Source organism: Tauraco erythrolophus, chromosome 8 (assembly GCF_009769465.1).
Source record: "Tauraco erythrolophus isolate bTauEry1 chromosome 8, bTauEry1.pri, whole genome shotgun sequence".
Lineage (NCBI taxonomy): Eukaryota > Metazoa > Chordata > Aves > Musophagiformes > Musophagidae > Tauraco > Tauraco erythrolophus.
In genome coordinates, this window is record NC_141472.1 from 33,381,353 (window position 1) to 33,399,758 (window position 18,406).

An 18,406-nucleotide genomic window follows, 5' to 3' on the forward strand; every position below is an offset into this window, starting at 1 on the left:
TTATTTTTAGCATGTATAAACAATTTCATTAATAAATACATTCAGTTCACTTGCTGCCAAAACCATGAGGGCTGTAACCCTCCCATCATTACCACTTGGCGTAGAGTGTGCAGCCAGCCGTGTGGTGGGAACATCATCCTGTGGTGCTCTGCACCACTGTTTCAGAATCCAGTGCTAATGCTCCTCAGCGAGCTCTGACAAAAGCCAGAGAGCAGAGGTTATTATTTGAAATGAAGTTATAAATCTCATTTTATCTGAGGTAGGGCTAGACTGCACACAGTCCACATACATGCTGTTCTGTATTTGTGTGTTTCTCCTCTGTTCTCAAACAGCTGTTCTCACCCTGTACTCACTAGCCTGCCAGATGTTACAAATCTCGAGAAATATGGAGTCACATTCTCCCTCTGTAGGGCTTATTCATGACCAGCTTGAGATCTGCTGTTTGGTCTAACACTTAACCTGGGTTGTCTAGTAACTCATCAACTACGATGACAAAACATGAGGTTAAGAACTCGTTCTTGCCAGCGTGACTGACGTTGGAGATGTGATGTGATATCCTAAACCTCAAGCAAGTGGCCTCAAGACCACATGTAATAATTACTGGCGCATGCATGATCATTACTGACAGTGTGGATACTTTAGCAAAGCGTTGGGCGGAGAGTCTTTGGATCATTCTTAGTTCTTTTGACTCTCTCATAAGAGACTAATTTTCTTAATTAAATGTAGTACTTAACATTCTTCAGCACATGTATTCACTTTCCTTTATGTATTGCTAGAAACAGGGACCACAAGAGATTATCACATTGGAAGTTTATCTTCTATTTTAAGTATGCTTAACCCCTCCCCTCAGCTACTCAGTCACTGGAAAACTCTTAACTGCTTAATGGGTCTTCACATTATCTACAGCAGTGTGAAGATGTGCCAGTCTGGGAGACGTTGAGGACAGTTGCTTCACGGGTTTTAAGTGATCTAATGTCTGATCTTAGTTATTCTGTGCTCCTGTTTAGTGTGAATTCAGGACTATAGGAATGATTAGCAGACTTAAGAGAAGAATTAACTCACTGGCAGTTAGCACGACTCCAACTAAGAAGTAAATCAAAGGAATAATTACATAATAATTAAAGATCCATTAATTTTATGATAATCACTAGGCTAGGTTTGTTAGGGCAGTAGTTTTCATGAATGAGATGAGATCAATTGATACAGTGTTGTATAGCCATGTTATAATGACACGGAAAATCTCCGCTGAGACGCTGTATCTGGAGTATGCTGATCTCACAGGGCACGTTCTTCAGACTCTACTATTTACGTTATTAAAAACTCATTCTTTTGACAGGGAACCTAACTTATCGAAAGATGTTAAACATTTTTCCAGGCACCCAAGTTAGCCCCTTGAAACTGGGGTGGTCCTCGCAGGGTTGAGTGAAATAGCCATTGCTGGGTCATTGCCATGCTCACATCCTTAATGGTGTGCTTTAATTAAGCAAACTAGGCAGCACACTCACTTCAGGAGCACAGGAAGCGTCAGTGTCTCTCATGAGCAAAGCGGGTTTAACGTGAAAATTTTCAGGAAATATTGCTAGTAATGTGGGCCAGGCCAGACAATGTTGACAGGTCTTCATATTGAAACCTCCTGGCCAAGCATTGCAAACTCTCACAGCATCACCATAAGTCACACAACATCTGGTATTTTCAGAGCCTCAACTTCTAGTCATATTATTTTGAGAAAACTGGCTAAGTCCATTTGTCGACTTTGTGGTCAAATTGAAAAGTTTGAAAACACAATCCATTAGATCTCAAAAGCAAATGAGACCCCATTTTAATGTATTTATTTTTTTTAGTTGTTAAAATCTCATGATTGTTAAGCAAATCTCATGATCTGTGGGACTGTGTGATGCTTATCATTTCCATGCATCCTGGATTAGCAGGGTGAAAGTACAAAGTTTTCCATGATGTCAGATCTGTGCAATAAAAAATAACCAATACTCTCTTCTGTGTACTTGGAAAAATGTCTACAGTTAAGTAAGCATCAAGCAAAAATGCTTGAGAAGTCTCTGAACGAACCAGCCCTGGAAAAAAAAAAAAGGCAATGTAGACAAATCCAAGCAGTACTGCGCCCAGGCTCTGCTGGTTTGGGGGTCAAGTTTGTGTTTCCACACAGCACTGGACTGTGCCATGCAGAGGTACCAATCCATCTGGAACTTTTTGAAGTATCTCAGATACAATAAAGCGTTGCGTAATGTAGGTATGTCTGCAGTTCTGCAAAGCGCTGGTTGTTGTGTAAAGCAAGAGTGATTGTAAATTCTGCTTATTATTCACTAAGATCTAAGAGCGATGAATGTTTTTGCAGTAAAATGCATCATTAAGCCTACTTTAGACCATAGTGAATCTGTAGCTTTTTTCTCTGCACACGTTCCTGGGCATCTTGCTTTATTTTCTCCCTACTCCAAACCACATGAAACTCAAAACTCTTCATCCTCTGGGCTTTCAAGTGAGACTTGAGAGAGTCAGGGAGAGACTCCAGACCATATTGATGGGGGATAATTTGCTACAGGCATAAACCAGCTGAAACCAAAGCAATTTTTAATGAAGAATATAATAGAAAGATTTGAAGTCTAAATTGGAATTGAGTCTCTTCCAAAATCTGCTGTTGTCCATGACTAGAAGTTTACAAACCATAGTGTTTTGGAAGGTGGTGCAGATCTGATCATTGAGGTCTGTTGCTTAGTTTTGCTCAAAATTCCTGAAGGTCATCCTTTCAGCTGCTGTTATATATTTCAATTGATTAAACCAGACAAAAAAATTAATCATCTTTTAAATTTCTTTTTTTTTTCCTTGATAGTTTATTGTTGTATTTTAAAAGGCAGAAGCATGGTTTAACTTAACCTAGATTCTCATCCAATAATATGCGTAGAGATTGGATGGAGGAAATGCTCCCTGTCCACAGAATAATAGATTACTAGTTTAAATTACTTATCTTAAAAAGATCCTGATTCGGCTTTGCTAAGCATAAAATATTAGATTTACTGTTTATTTTTAGTGGATTGCTGCCAGTTTTCTTCTCCCTAAATGCCTTTAGATTGTTTAAAACATTAAAAAATGTTCACATCAAACATGTATCTACTTACAAGAAGTCTGCGTCGGTTTCTCAGCAGAGATGTTGTTGGGACATGAACTCTGCTGTTATGGAATTTTTTTTCTTTATTGGCTTTATGGCTTTTTTTTTTTTTTCTTTAAGCCCAGAAATGTGGCAAATTGTTTTGTGCTTATATTGCTTATTAAATCTGAAAGTGAGAAAAAGGAATACAATGAGAAAGCCTTAGATGTCTCTTCAGGTTGTGGTAGGTTGTTTCATTCTGTTTAGTTGGCACTAATCTTTGAAACCTCTGATTTCATCCTTGCAAAAATCTTGTTATTTATACTTTTTAAAAAGATGATTATACACCTGATTTTGATCAGCTCCATGGGTACAAGTGAGAAAATAGCTGTGTCAGATATATTAGCTTGGACTTGCATCATTGTAACTTGAACCAAATTCGGCCTTTAAGACTACTCATCAACACAAAATACAAGCTAGTATAGACTCTGTAGTTGAAAGTGTATTTTCATAAATAAAAGATGAAGAAGTCAGGCATATGTGACAGATTTGTGAGACCAGATCAGTGCAGTGTGTCTGGTGGCATTGGAGCACTTGCAATGTTTATTTGCCTTTTGATAAAAGGGATAGTCAATATTATTTCTGCAAATCCCCTGCGTAAAGCAGTGCACTCTCCTGCCAAATTGAGTGCTCAGCACAAAATGCTCAGTTTATTGCAGGATTCTTAGGTGACCCATACAGGACCTTCCCTCTACTCTAACAAGTACCACCTCTACAGGGAAGGAAGGGGTAACTGACCCTGAGAAACGTATAGGGCCTGAGTGGTGGGTTCTGAGTGTTCTTCAGCTGTCACAGGTCAAAAATTGCTACTCAGTACTAAAGAACAAAACGGCTGTTGGCTGGTGGGTAGGTAAACGGTATAACAAAGATCTGGACTGATCCTTTGACTGTAAGGTGGTTGCTTAGAAGCTGCATAATGTGCCTTACAGTCACTTACCAGGGACTGTATTGACCTGACCTCCACTGCCTCTGTAATTATTATCGTTGTATTTTCTTTCCTAATAATGAATTAATAAGTCGGAGTTTTTTGTTATGAAAGAGTCCTTACTAATGGACAATTCCTCAACTTGCTGGGATGAAGGGAACATGGTTTGAAGGGATTCCGTAGCAAAAATGTTTGCATAAAAGAAGTCTGAGATTCTAATGCCTGCAGAGCTGTAGACAGGAGTAAAGAATGAAAAGTTCTCACTTTGAAAGCATTTAGTCTCTACCACAACACAGAACAAGCCAAAACATAAACACAGTGTCTCCTACCTGACTTGTGATGGCTTATAATGAATGAAGGTGCTGCAGATTGGAGCATCGCATGAACGTGCTGCAAATTAAGGAATGAGTTTCATCAGCTTTGTGCAACATGTTTCTGTCTGTGTCTGAAGTACTGAACTATCCATTCTGCTTGGAAATGCATTTGGAAGTGGGAGAAGTTGAAATTGGACTCTTTATAGATATTCATACAGTACTTTTTTGCTTTTTCTCTCTTCATCCCAAAAATAATAAGTGGAAGATAGACTGGGTTTTGGCTTTGGAATTGGAAAGATCCAGGAAATATAAGTATAGGAAGTCAACTGGCTATTTGGATGTAACTTTTGGAAACTTCACGTATATGCTAGAAAGAGAAGGGGATGAGAAAGTCTCATCAATAATATTTATGGAATTTTGAGTCCATTTCTGGATTACGGGTTCTTTATGAACTGCTAGATCTTTGATCCATGAAGCAACCCCTGCTTTTAGATCTCTCTGCTGCCATCTTTCTATATATGAAATTCCCATTACTTATAGGAAAAGGCTATGAGATGAGCTTTCCGAGGAACATACTTTACGAATTATGTTTCCTGACCTGTCATTCTGTTAATAATGGAGTATGGTGATAACTTAAATGCTTCCATTGCTCAACAACATCTTCTTTAGATGAGGATCACAGATGAGTTTTTTTGTCTGTTGCATATGTATCTCTCTTGAAACTGTGGATTTTTATATTTTGCACCATCTATTATTTTTTTCATCCCTGCCTAATACTTTTTTATTTGTCTTTGTGAATACTTCTAGATGTTCGACTGGATCAGCCACAACAAAGAATTGTTCCTGCAGAGCCACACGGAGATCGGCGTGAGCTACCAACATGCCCTTGACCTGCAGACGCAGCACAATCACTTTGCCATGAATTCCATGGTGAGTGGGGCGCACGCTGCGAATGGCGAGTCTGTGCGCGTGAGTGAGGAAGGGGCGGGCACGAGAGGCCACCTCCAGTTCCGAGAGCACTGCGGACCTGTGGGAGGTGAAGTGAGGCAGGTCAGGCTGCGCTGTGGCAGCAGCCCTCTTGCTGGGAAGCACAGTGCTGCTCCGTCCACCCAGACACTGATACATGATTATTCCCTGACTTAAGAGCACCACAGTCCTGTGGAGTTTGTTTACATTTTGGAGAGCAAGTACAGTATTTTTTAAGTTTTTGACGTTTCTTTGACTGGGAATTAATGAGAACTGTAGGTGTCATCTTAATAATTTATGTTTCTCCCCCACACCCTGCGAAAGTACTTTTCAAAACCTTGAAAAAGAGACACTAATCAAGCTGTCAGTTGTGACCACAGTGGGATTTGGGCTTTTTCAGTAGTTAATCGATCAGTCTTTTTCAATGCAACTCAACTTACCTTAGGCTTAAAATCCCCCCCGCTACACACACAAAAGAAAAAAAAAAAGCGACATAAGCCCTTTGCTTACTTTTTTATTCTTTCCAGGCATAAGGTATTGGTTCTGGAAACTGCTCTACTTTCAGCACAGAAATGAGAACAGAATGTATTGATGTTTTGATTGTTGCACTCGGTTAGAAAAATGCATGCATGCTCCCTGCTGCAATTGCACAATGCAGAGACGAGCCCTCTCTGAATACGCTCTGTCAACTACACAACAGCTTGCTCTGAGTAAACCAGTTCCTGCAGGTGTAGCTCTTCTTGCTGTGCATGGCCAGACTACAGTTGCACTGGGGCTGAGACCTCAAAGGTGGTGGTTGATGTTTAAGCTGGTGCTGTAAGTCACTGCAGAGCCATACCCTACTGTGCCACCAAAGAGCAAGGAACTTGAGAGAAACTGTCTGAAACATAAAGAAGAGGTCCTGACTACCTGAGGTCAATAAAGACCGCACACCACTTTCATAAGTTTACAGGTGTTAACTCTGGTATTCTGGCCAAATTTCAGATCAGGTAATTGACTTCTCTGACCTAAATTCCACCTGCCATTTCCACCTACCTAGCTATTCCTCACTAAAGCACTGTGCCCTGCTAGGATGTTGCGTGACAGTGGAAGACGAGAAATGTTTATAATGCCTATTAATGTATTTATTGTTATTATAATTGAAAGGGGTACTGAAAAACAGGCTTTAGGCACCTGATTGTTAAGCTCGCCATCACAACGCCACCTAGCAAAATACAGGATAGCACAGCCTTCATGTAATACTGCTGCTCACAGGGTCTTAACAAATAAATGTGTCCTGGAGGTTAGTGCATTAAAAGTCATTTGGATTATGAAAGATGCAAAGTCAGTCATAATTCTTCAGAAAACACCATTAGACAAGTCAAGCTAGAGGACCTCTCTTTATCCTTTTTTTGGTAACTGTCTGGTATTATTTTCTTAAAATAGCTGGGAGCTAAACTTGGAAAGATACAACTTAACAGAAAATTAACAGGTGACAGGGATGGTGCCACCTAATGGAAGAAAAATTATTTTCCTCCATTCTTCTGTCTGTCCCTAAGTGAACTTTTGGGAATGAGGAATGCAAGGAAGTGAGACATTTGTGAAGGTCATGGGGGAACTTCTAGGGGCAGGTAGCTCTCAGTGGCTGCACTGTGGCTCGCAGCTGTGCCATCTCACCATGGCAGAGCTGCCAAACTCCTGTCTACTAGAGCTGCCCAGGAGAGAGACCTTTTCAGCTGAGGGGAAAGAGTGCGACAGATGATGCGCCTCCCAGTTTATGCTGTCTCCAGTATAACCCACACACGTGTATAGTCATATGGAAGCCCGTACAGTCAGCATGAATCAATCTGCAAAGAGGATTGTCTCCTCCATCTCTTTAGCATAGAGGATCTATGTGGAAGGCCATGAATACTGGCCACCTTTAACTTTCAAGTACTGTGAGAGATGGCACTCAACTCTGCTCTAATTAATTGGTTTGAAATATATGACTTTGTGGAGGAACACCGTGATATAATAAATATGCCAGCAATATGTATGTTCTCAGATAATCTTCCTTATAAGGCTACAACTCAGAGAGAGCAGTACACCTGTATGTCATTTTCCATATGCTGCTTTTCTTTTAGCTTTAGTTGAATTTTAGACCTAGAATCCCCTCTGATGATGGGGTGATGTCTTCCTTTTGGTTTTGTATTCAACATCAATTCATATAGCAAACAGGCACAGTTCATTCAACTTAGATTTCTATTTTAAAAAATTCTTGTGATATGCACTCTCAGTAGGAACTTTTTAAAAAAAATTCTTCAACAGGTTTCAATTGTTGAACAGAGATTACATAAGGAGTTGTGGTATCATTATGGACAGTATGGCAAAGCCAAGATAAAAAAAGACTATGAAATATTTCAGGATACAGATGCAACTCAGGACTGCACTTTTTAAAAAAAAAAAAAAAATCTAAATGAAGCCTCTATGGTATTTATCAGAAATATCAGCGTTTTACTCAGTGCTTGAAATTCCTCATGATCAAATAGGTTTCTCAAGACTTTCCATGTTGCTGACAGCCCTGTATTTGGGTTATGTGTCTGCACAATGGCCTTTCTAGAGGTGATTTCAATGCAAGGGTTTGCACGGGCTGGCAAACGAGGTGAGTTTTACAGCCTGGCAATGTTGGCTTGTGGAATTCAACAGGGCTACTGTCTTGCAGAAGGCTGGGCATCCTATTTTTTGGAATAGCAGACATGGGGAAATATCAAGCTGAAAAAACATTTGGAAAATAGTGGGAGAAGGGTAATCACCTTAAGCTGCACGCTGCTTGAACTAATGCGGAGCTGCTGTTCTTATGTCAGTGTAGTGCTGCTGTTGGCAGTGATGCTTTTTTTTTCAGATGGAGCAGATTCCTTGCTAGAAAAATGTGGAGTCCCCAAAAGTCAGTATGGTGAATATGAGCGTGTTAGCATGCAGGAGACAACAGCTTGCTGCGTAAGGGTGTTGGGCTGCATACTAGTCACTCCATTTGTGGTAAAGCATGCAGGAAGAGCAAGCAGAGATTGAAACTAAAATGACCCTTTGCTGGCCACAGCTCAGCTCCTGTGGTAGATGGTAATTTTGTCTCTTGGTGTGCACAAGAACTCTGTGCCAGCCTACGTGAAGACATTCTGTAGTAAGGATGAAGCCCCTGCATTTGTTCAAGCAAAGAGCCAGTGATGGTCAGCAGTGGATTCAGGATGGATCGACTTGCTAGAATGAAGGAAAACCCGAGAAAGTTGGGTGATGACTCTGAACATGGCAGTAGAATGTTACATATCCCAAGCCTACACAGCAATCTGAGCCATAAATTGGTTGTCAGAGAAATGGGGCTAGAAATCAGGTTCAAGTCCATTTCATGTGTGAAAACACTTTGTGAAGGAGAGTCTTGCCAATAACAGAGAAACTAGTGGGAAAGAACCACTGCAGCTAACTGTAGCGTCTTGAGGCAATATATACAAGTTCTGTATGTTTTGTCAGGTTTTGTGATGCACAGTCTGATTATGTGGGTCTTAGGTTTTTTTATTCAATATAGTTTTCTCTAAGAAAGTGATGGTTAGTGATGTTAGAAATACTTAATCATGTAATTGCTACTGCACAACTGCCTTCATTCAACTGTCTTCCTTTTATGGCAACATCTTAGTTCAGTTGTTCATCCTACTATTTGATTTCTGTTGGAGAATGTTGGAAAATGGCTAATGCATGTTATCTGACAACATTTTTATAGCAGTAAGAGTAGGAGATTTAGGTCCCTGTTCCAGGTGCTGTACACTTTCAAAGGAAGAAATGGTCTTTGCCATGCAGTCTGTTGCCTAAGGCTCTGCTCCTACAGTCTTTGTATAGATAAATTACTCTTGTACATCAAGAATCTTCTTGCATTAAGTTGCCCACTGATAAACATTTGTAAAGTTAGGGATGAAGAATAAGTAACAGAATGCAGAAGGTGTTAGAGAGGAAACTATAGCTCTGGTGAATTTACTATTAGGTATGTACTCATTTGTATTTACAATCCAGTATTCCTCGATCTCTTCGTGTGATACCCTTGGCTGCAAAAAGAAAATGACAGGAATCCTTTCCAGTTTCTTTACCAGAGAATGGGGAGGTTATTACCCTGTTTGCAGTCCCAGGTAGAGTATTGTGACCCACCCAAGTCTGAAAACTTAAGATTCTGGTGAGTTTTAATAAATAAAAGCATTCACATTATTCATATCAGATTCATATCTGATAAGCCTTCAAGCTCTCTTGTGCTAATTACAAAATAAATATTTAGCTACCATACTTTGGGCTCAAGACATGGAGATAGGTTCAAGAAGAATCACTTTTCAAACCCAGTTAAATGATGCTGCATTTTTTTAATATAAATCTTTTGGTTTCTGACTCTTGAGGGTGAGATAGATCACACTGTAAACTTTTTCTCTGGGAATTTGCTTTATAATTGTAATTTTGGTACAAATTTGCTTTATAATTTAGCTAGATCTTTTTTTGTGTGTGCAATATATTAGTCCCAGCAACTGTTGGACTGAGAATAGTTCAGCTATCATGAATCTGAGTAACAAAATAATGAAAACTTGAAGCAGTCATGTTGGTTGTGGGGCTTGGGATTGTTTATGGCTTTTGGGGTTTGTTTTGTTTTTTCAATATATTAAAATCAGTATTGAGAAAAGATGTGGAGGAAGACAGTGTAGCTGAGGATGGCTGTATGTTTTGCAGGGAAAAACCCTACAGACTTCAGTGGAAGTTGGATCAGATATTGGATCTCTCTAAGGTGGTATGGTTTGGTGGGTTTTGTTTCTTTACACTATGCCTAGTGTCCTTTGAGCCTGGCATAACTAATAAGAGTTAAAATATCCTCTTCAGTTCTTCTAGAAAATAAACTCTCCAAATGTTTATTGGGTCATGCCTTTTGTCACATGCTCTTCCTATACATCTCTATAGGCATGCTGTGACCAAAGCTCCTTCTTGGAAAAACAATTTGTTACTCTGTTTTTTACAATAATAATTCTTCCTTTTGAATTACCACTGTGGGATGTGGAGAAGTCATGTACTTGAGGTAATAAACTGTAGTGTGATATTTTTCTTTCAAATAAGCACCATATATATATTTTTTGTGATTCAAGGCAGTGCTTGTTTTCACTTCAGTTTCAAAATAAATTATGTTAGACTTTATCACAGCTGTATAATGTTTATACTGAAGCAATAATACTTTTCACGAAGATGAATATTTAGCTCCAACATTTTGTGAGTAATCTCAACAATCTAGTAAATTCACTAGAGTTAAAAAACAGTGTTTCAGTATGACACAAAGCATACTGGTTGTAGCTCTACACTTGAATACATGGTGGACGTGCCATTTGTTCCGACTGAAAGTACTTGTGTTTCCTCTGCCAGGACTTTTTTATGCCTGGATCCGTTAACCTCCTTAAAGAATGAGTCACTATTTTCTGTGGGACGTGTAAAGCGCTGGCATTGCTGCTCTCCTGCTGTCAGGGAGTCAGCTGTCTTACACCAGATGAAGATGCATGTTGTCCTAAGAAAGTCGCAATATATTTCAAACATGTTACAATTATCACGTAAAGACTAATGATGTCTGTTGAAAATTCCCAACATTTATCTTAAATGAACGATATTTTTCTGTATGTAGGCTGAGCTAAAATGCCATCCAATATTATTCTGCAACAGAGTATATATGATTCGCCTTGTTATAGAAACTTAAAGGTCTTAAAGATATCTCATGAGTTTATTTTGTCACTGAAACATTCTGCTTTGGATTTATGTGTTAGGTTCGTTTCACAGATGGTTTCTAAACTCACAGTAACATAGTGCAAGCTGGTTATTTTTTTATTTTATTTTAAAGAGCTCTTCAATAATCAAATTTCACCTTCAATTAAACTGCAAAACCCTTCCCTTGCCACCCACCTTCGCTGCTTGCCGTCACAATATCTCAACTAGTTCTCTAGGAATGAGTTGAATGCAGCCAAGTTCCTTGCAGATTTACTGCTTCTTACTGCTCATTTTTCTTTTGTGAGTGTAAGGTATTCTTTTTATACATGTATTAGAAGAAAGTATTGTTCCAGCTAGAGTTGGAGGGTTTAATTAAGAGGGAAGGTCTCCCAGCATGCCCGCTAGATGATCAGCGCTGAGTTGGTGTATTTCCCTGTGGGAGATCATTCCACAATTAAAACTCCACTCCTGTCAGTGCTTATTGCTGAGACTGAGGGCTATTATCCTACCAAGTCTTAGAGACTGTAGCAGTGATCGAAACCAGGACAAGGGGTATGTGCACTTGCAAGGCATTGCAGAAGGCTTTCCTAAACTGTAAAAGAAATTCTTGCATATCATGATGCTGATGTACATCTGGGGAAATTTTTCTTTTGTTTGCCAGTCAAGTGATATTTAGAAGGCAAAAATCTCCTTTTTTTGACTAAAGTTTCAAAATTGAAATACAGTCAATGAAAAATTAACTCTAACACAGGGAGTGCTTTTGGAAAGTTTGCAAATACATGTAAAATAAAGGTTTTCCAATGATAAAGGATATATATTAGCCAAAACTTGGGTATATCCTAGTGTTATGACAACAGAATGTCAACTGACGTGCTTTTACCCTTACTTCTAGACATTAATGTATTGTTTGCTCATTGTTTGATCTATTTTAGTCCTAAGGGAGTGGAGCATCTCCCTTATGAGGAAAGGCTGAGGGAGCTGGGTCTCTTTAGCTTGGAGAAGAGGAGACTGAGGGGGGACCTCATTAATATTTATAAACATGTAAAGGGTGACTGTCATGAGGATGGAGCCAGGCTCTTCTTACTGGCATCCAATGATAGGACAAGGGGAAATGGATATAAGCTGGAACATAGGAGGTTCCACTTAAACATGAGGAAGAACTTCTTCCCAGTAAGGGTAACAGAACACCGGAACAGGCTGCCCAGAGAGATTGTGGAGTCTCCTTCTCTGGAGATGTTCAAAACCCGCCTGGACGCGTTCTTGTGTGATCTGATCTAGGTGGTCCTGCTCTGGCAGGGGGATTGGACTAGATGATCCTTTGAGGTCCCTTCCAATCTCTAACATTCTGTGATTCTGTGATTCTGTGAAATCAGTGATCCCGTGCAGTCCTTTTTGGGGACACCTCTCACATTTGAAAAAAAAAGGTGATGCCTTAGGTTATATTTAAAGTGACACTCTCTATGAACCGGCTAGTAGTGGATTTTCAAGCTTAAAGGAAAAATAGTCACAGACATTAGTTGCTTTATTTAATTTACTTTCTATTAGGATAAAAAGATCTATCTAACAGTGACATAGGAAAGTCTCAATTCATTCAGTTTTCAGAGGTGAAAAAAAACAGAGGGAAAGGAAGGTTTAACTTTGTGAAATGTCAACAGTTGAATTTTGGCAGCATAGCTTTTTGTTCCATTTTAGTCAGAACATTACATATAGGCAGATACAAATGAAAAAAAAGTGTCTTACAATTTTATTCTACTTCAACGTGGAAAAGAAATGTCTTGCATTTTGTGGATTGTGGTCAATTAAATGTTCTTCTCCTGAAACTGAATTCTGGAGCACCTTGAAGTCATATTGCATTTTACCTCAATCCACAACAGAGATTCCATCTTTCCCAGTTTTTCCCAGAGATTCCATTTTTCCCAACAATGGTGACACTGGGTAAAGGTCCTGAGATTGTAAAATGTGTTACATCTGATGGGATGTGCTGTCCCGAGTTCCAGATCTTTAGCCAAGTCTTTGCTCTGTCTTGTTTTTCTGTGAGATCTTGAACAAGTCTTATGTGTCCAAGCCCTACTTCAATGTCTCCACTTCACTGAGGTGGGACAGATAAAGCTGAGGTAGAGTGTGCACGTGTCCAGAAGTAGGAGATATCTCCATTGCACTACCTGTTGGAGCTATACAGAAGAGCACATCGCATGTGATATTGCACTTTATTTATTGCTCAGAAAGCAAAAGAGGGGAAGATCAGGAGTCTGTGTTTCCTGAGCCAGCTCCACTTGGTGCACAGTAGTGGAGATTTGAGCAGGTGACTCCCAAACTGCTCCTTGCTTTCTGCTGAAAAAGCTATGGAGTTAGTGGGTTGGCTACAGGATGGTTTGGTACTCTTCCATGAAGAATTCTCGTCTAGGAAAGTGAAATTTCATACATAAAAATCCTCATCTCTATATAAAAATATAACAAACAGACGTAACAATATATAAATCTGCTTAACTTATAAAACAGACTCTAAGAACATCTGCTGTATTTCAACTAATCCTACCTTTACCCTTCTGCTACTTAATACATCTATATGCTGTAGTGATAGGGAACCAAGGAATTTGCCATTTTCTTCCTCCATGCTCGCTTCATTGCGATGGCTGAGAGAATTCTGAGGGGGGAGGGGGAAATAAATAAATGAAAGCAAGATGAAGGCAACTATTTTTTACATGAAATCCAAACTTCTTTGGCAAATCTTCTTTTCCTTCAAACACAGCAAAGTTCCACGTCTTCATTTGGCACAACTCATCCAAGCTTTAGCAATTGTAGTGAACCTACACTGCCTTCCACCAGAAGAGCTGACCTGAAATGTTGCGAAATGATCTTGGCTAAGGCTCAGCCATGAAGACTTTCTGGGAGAAAGGCTTAACTATTTAGTCTAAATTCCAGTTTCTAACCTAGAGGGACACAAAGAAATGTTTGACTGCAGCGGGTGGTTGAAATTCCAAATCATATTATCTTTTTCAGCATGCTTTAAACTTCAGAACAATTTTGATCGGTTACTTTAATTGTAATTAAAAAAAAAATATTTCTTTAAAATTAATCCAACAATTTTGAGCCAAATCCGGTTTTTTAGAAGAGGCTATGTGATAAGGGGAAAAAACAAAACTGAAGGCTCAGTATTGCTTTAGATCTGTGTTATTTATGTGACAACTGTCGCAGTCATGGTTCTACCAGGCAGAGCAGAGTGACTGTAAGGGCTGTGGCCCCATCTTTCTTTCCTTTAGCACCTGTAGGTATGATCAATTTAGTCCATTGTTATCCCACACACTTTGCAGACATACTTTGCCCTGATTTGCCACTTAGTTTGGACCTGTGCCAGCCTTGACAGTGCTCTGTTGTGTTTCATATTTGGATTGGCAGATACCTTTCCACATTGTGCTCACACTCACTACGAGGAGATCCGGCTCCAACAAACACTTCCACGCCTGATTTATTATTTGCCCATGCGTAATACTGTTAAAATCATCAGGTCTGTGTCTGTCCTTATGTGTAAAGTTCTTACAGATTCTACTCTCTGTAGTTCCTAAAGCCCTTTTGAAATATTTTAGTGGGTCAAGAAAGCAGTGAGTCAACATTAGCAAAACATCTCAAATTCTGGGATGTTCCTTTCCTCTGGTGAGGAGGAAAGAGAAAGAAGTGTTTACATCAAATGGCATTCCAAAAATCTGCAAGACAGCGGTCATTGGTCTTTTGATGGCTCGTCTTTGTAAGATATTGTCACGAGGGACATTTATTTTCAGATTTACATTCCTATGCAGAATGGGGGTATTGTAATGCAATTACCTTGCTGTTCCCAGTTCAGTTTGAGAAAGAACTATCCTTTGACTGCTTCAAGGCTGAATAAAAACTATTATGGAAAATTCTTATGAAAGAACAGAAAATATTACCCTTTTACTAGGCTTTTTGAATCCTTCTAAATTCAGAATGTAGTTAAATGGTATCTCTGCCAGAGAACAGCTTAAAATAACCTGCAGAAAAGATAACATTTTAACTGAAGAATATAGTTTAACAGATATTTCTATGGAAACTCTTATATTTCTATAGAATATCCTTATGAGCTCTTTTAAATTCTGTAAGACTTTTCCATTTGTTGACACTGCATGTCTATAAAGGATTGTCAGAGAGTTCTCAAAGGACAGAAGGCAAACATTCACTTACGAATATGTGGATTTAGCATCCAGAAATATGAAGTAATGCAACAGAAATTTCAAGAATAAGATAGAAGCAATGAGTAGACCCTAACAAGTGAGTAAATAGCTGAAGTATGACAAATAGTTTTGCATAAATAAATTCAAGGAGAGAGGGGGAGATAACAGTGATAGATAATGGGATAGATGTGCAAAAAGATTCATGAGGGATGTATTTTTAGAAGGGAAGGTAGTATGCCTGCTATTCATGCATATTTAAGCGAGTAGTTGATTGCTCACCAAACTGCTCGGCTTTACTCCAACTGATGGTGTTTGGAATGTGTAATGAAGGCAGAGGTGGTCATGGTTCTTCCTTCTCTTTATTTATGTGTGCTTTTTAATTTCAGAATGCCTATGTCAACATCAATCGGATCATGTCCGTTGCATCGCGGCTTTCCGAGGCAGGCCATTATGCTTCCCAGCAAATTAAACAAATATCAAGCCAGCTGGATCAAGAGTGGAAGAGTTTTGCTGCAGCTCTGGATGAGCGCAGCACCATCTTAGCCATGTCTGCTGTCTTTCACCAGAAAGCTGAACAGGTGAGCTGCTTTTATAACTGGCAAAATGATTCACTGCTGCTTTGGTAGTGGCGATGTTGCAATACTACCTGTTCGCTTTTGGCTTATATGCACTGAGATTAAGAGCCTTGTTCCTAGTGGATCAGTGTCTCAAAACCAAATAGTAACATTTCCTCCAAAAAACTGGCACATGTTCTCTGAGTGGGTAAGAAAATCTGTGTACACTTTAATGGTGAGAAAGAGTCTGATCATAACTGAAGTGCACTGGTGCAGTAGCATACTGCTTTGTTTCTGTTGCCTAATTTTTCATCAGTGCTGTGGATAAATTCAAGATTATTATGGTCAGGAAAATAGTATGTATCTGCACTTATATGTATATATGATATGTGCTATGTACACAGGAATACTCACACATATGACATAGACCAATAGCGGCAGACAATTTCTAGGAGCCAAAACACATTACTGTTAATGAAACTTATGGAATTCATTCCACCACCTGCTTTTGCAGTGCTTTCCATAGCCCCAAACTTTGTTAAACCTTACTAAGTAGAGACTTCAGAGACAGCTAGGGACGTCTAAGAAAAATTTCCATGTCCCTGAACTCTGGTTTCTGTCTTTAACTACCAGAATTCTTCCATAATTTCATAGCTGCAAAAGATTTAAAATATGTCAGTGAACAAACCTTCTGCTTTTTTTACACCTAAGCCAGGTCCATGGTTCAGCTTTCATCATATGTTGATTACATTCGTTTTCCAGTGACAAACACTACCTTGGGGCTCTCTTCAATACTTTTGTGTGCTTGTTTTTCAAAGTAGTTAATATCAAAACTACTAAGTGAGTGTGCTTGATGTTTGTAAAATGACCCACACTTCAAGTGTCTGAAGAAGAAATTATAACTGATAAGCCAGAAACTGCTGCATAAGCCAGAATATATGTATGGAAAAGTTTAGCTCGAACAGTAAAAATGTCTTTATTGTTTGTTTCTGACCATAGAAATTACAATGTTTTTTTCTTTATTTTGGGTTTCTTTCCTATTGACAACAGGCCATAGCATAGAGCAATTACTCACCCTACTGGGCACTTACTCATGTAAGAACACTCAGTGGCTCTGATGGGACGGATACACCGAGAAGATGCCTAGTGCAAGCACTTCCATCTCTGTACAATGGGCATTGCAGTGTTTAGGTGTAGTCTTCATGTTAATAATTTTCAGTCATCATATGTTCATAAAAAAAAATCAAAAAATAATTTATATCAAGTCTATAGTCACAATGAGGATGTTTAAGATTTATTAATTAATTAGTTCTTCCTTGTTTGTTTTGCTTTGTTTAGTGTTTGAGTTTGTGGGGGTTTTGCCTTTTTTTTTTTTTTTTTACAAGCAATCCCCTGTTTTTCTGAAGTGTCAGTCTTGTTTGCAATTTATGAGGAGTTGCTGAGGTATTGTACAGCGTGAAAGGCAGTAAAACAGAAAGCTGTATTGAACTGTCAAACTAGAGGTGACTTGATTATTTTTTTTTGTCTTCCTGCCTTTTGAACATTGTCAAAGTGGGTATTTTGCCTCAGCCTTTACTTGGAAAGAAGCTACATTAATGTTACTTTCAGCTTTGTGTCTCTTTTCTTTATAATGGTGTGGATGGGTCTGAAAAACCTAGTCCTGCCTTGGCATCTCTGCATAAAGAAATGAAGTTTGTACTGCCTGACAGAAGTCAGTCTCATTACTAAGCAGACAGGAGAATTTGCTAATTGTGAACAGCAGTTGCTCCTCACTTGCAATAAGAGATAATTCAGTGGAAGGTAAATGCTGATGTGAAACCTGTAAACTCAGACTGTTGCAAAACAGTAATGTGGGAGTCGGTGTGTCCGTCAGCCAGGACTAAAATTTCAGCCTTACTTTAGTAGCTCTGGTAGGATAAACCAATGACTTGAATGCTAATAATTTAGTGATTTGAACTCTGTATAGTATAAAGAGTGAAGTGTTTGAGATTTGGTCTATAACTCAGTTTGCTGTCTATGAAACGTTCATTCCAAATGTGAATCTTCATTATTTGCCATCACCCAGGGTTGTTTTTTTTTTAACTCAAATCAAGGCTTTAGTGTTTTACGATAAATAAGGCTTAAATCTCTGAAGCAAAGATGTAGATAAACCCACTATTTCCTCTGTCGCAGATCAAATCTTTTTTCACTCCCTTTGTTCTGTCAGTAAAGGTAATCTTGTTGCGGATCCAACCATTTGTCCCACAGTCTACCTCTGCTTCCGTCATACCGATGTGATACGCAGATTGTCTTTCCTTCTCCAGTGCGATAAGCTGCTACAGTCTCTTTGTTCATTCCTTCCTATTGATTAAAGTTCCCTGCAATGCCAACAGGAAGCAAGTCTATTAGGACCATAATCTCTCAGCTTTTGGCACATCCCAGCCTTCAAGGAAGTTGTTGGCTTGGGACAGAGATTTATGAAAAGCTCTACGATGTCTATAATACGCAAGCTGAGCAGGAAGCAACTTGTTTTTCAAGGTCTCTTCCTAACGACCCCACACAGAAAATAGCACAGAATACAGTTTGTCTGGCTTGGAAGGATGAAA

General features: G+C 39.1%; 1 protein-coding gene across 3 annotated transcripts in view; it reads left to right on the forward strand.

Annotated features, from left to right (window-relative positions):
* KALRN (kalirin RhoGEF kinase) overlaps positions 1 to 18,406 on the forward strand; it is a 536,138-nt gene that overhangs the window by 238,532 nt on the left and 279,200 nt on the right. For all 3 annotated transcript variants that reach the window (XM_086615857.1, XM_086615858.1, XM_086615859.1), the window contains 2 exons: positions 5,204 to 5,326; positions 15,654 to 15,845. In XM_086615857.1, coding sequence (XP_086471983.1) covers positions 5,204 to 5,326; positions 15,654 to 15,845 — 315 coding nt within the window. The remainder of the gene's footprint in view (positions 1 to 5,203; positions 5,327 to 15,653; positions 15,846 to 18,406) is intronic.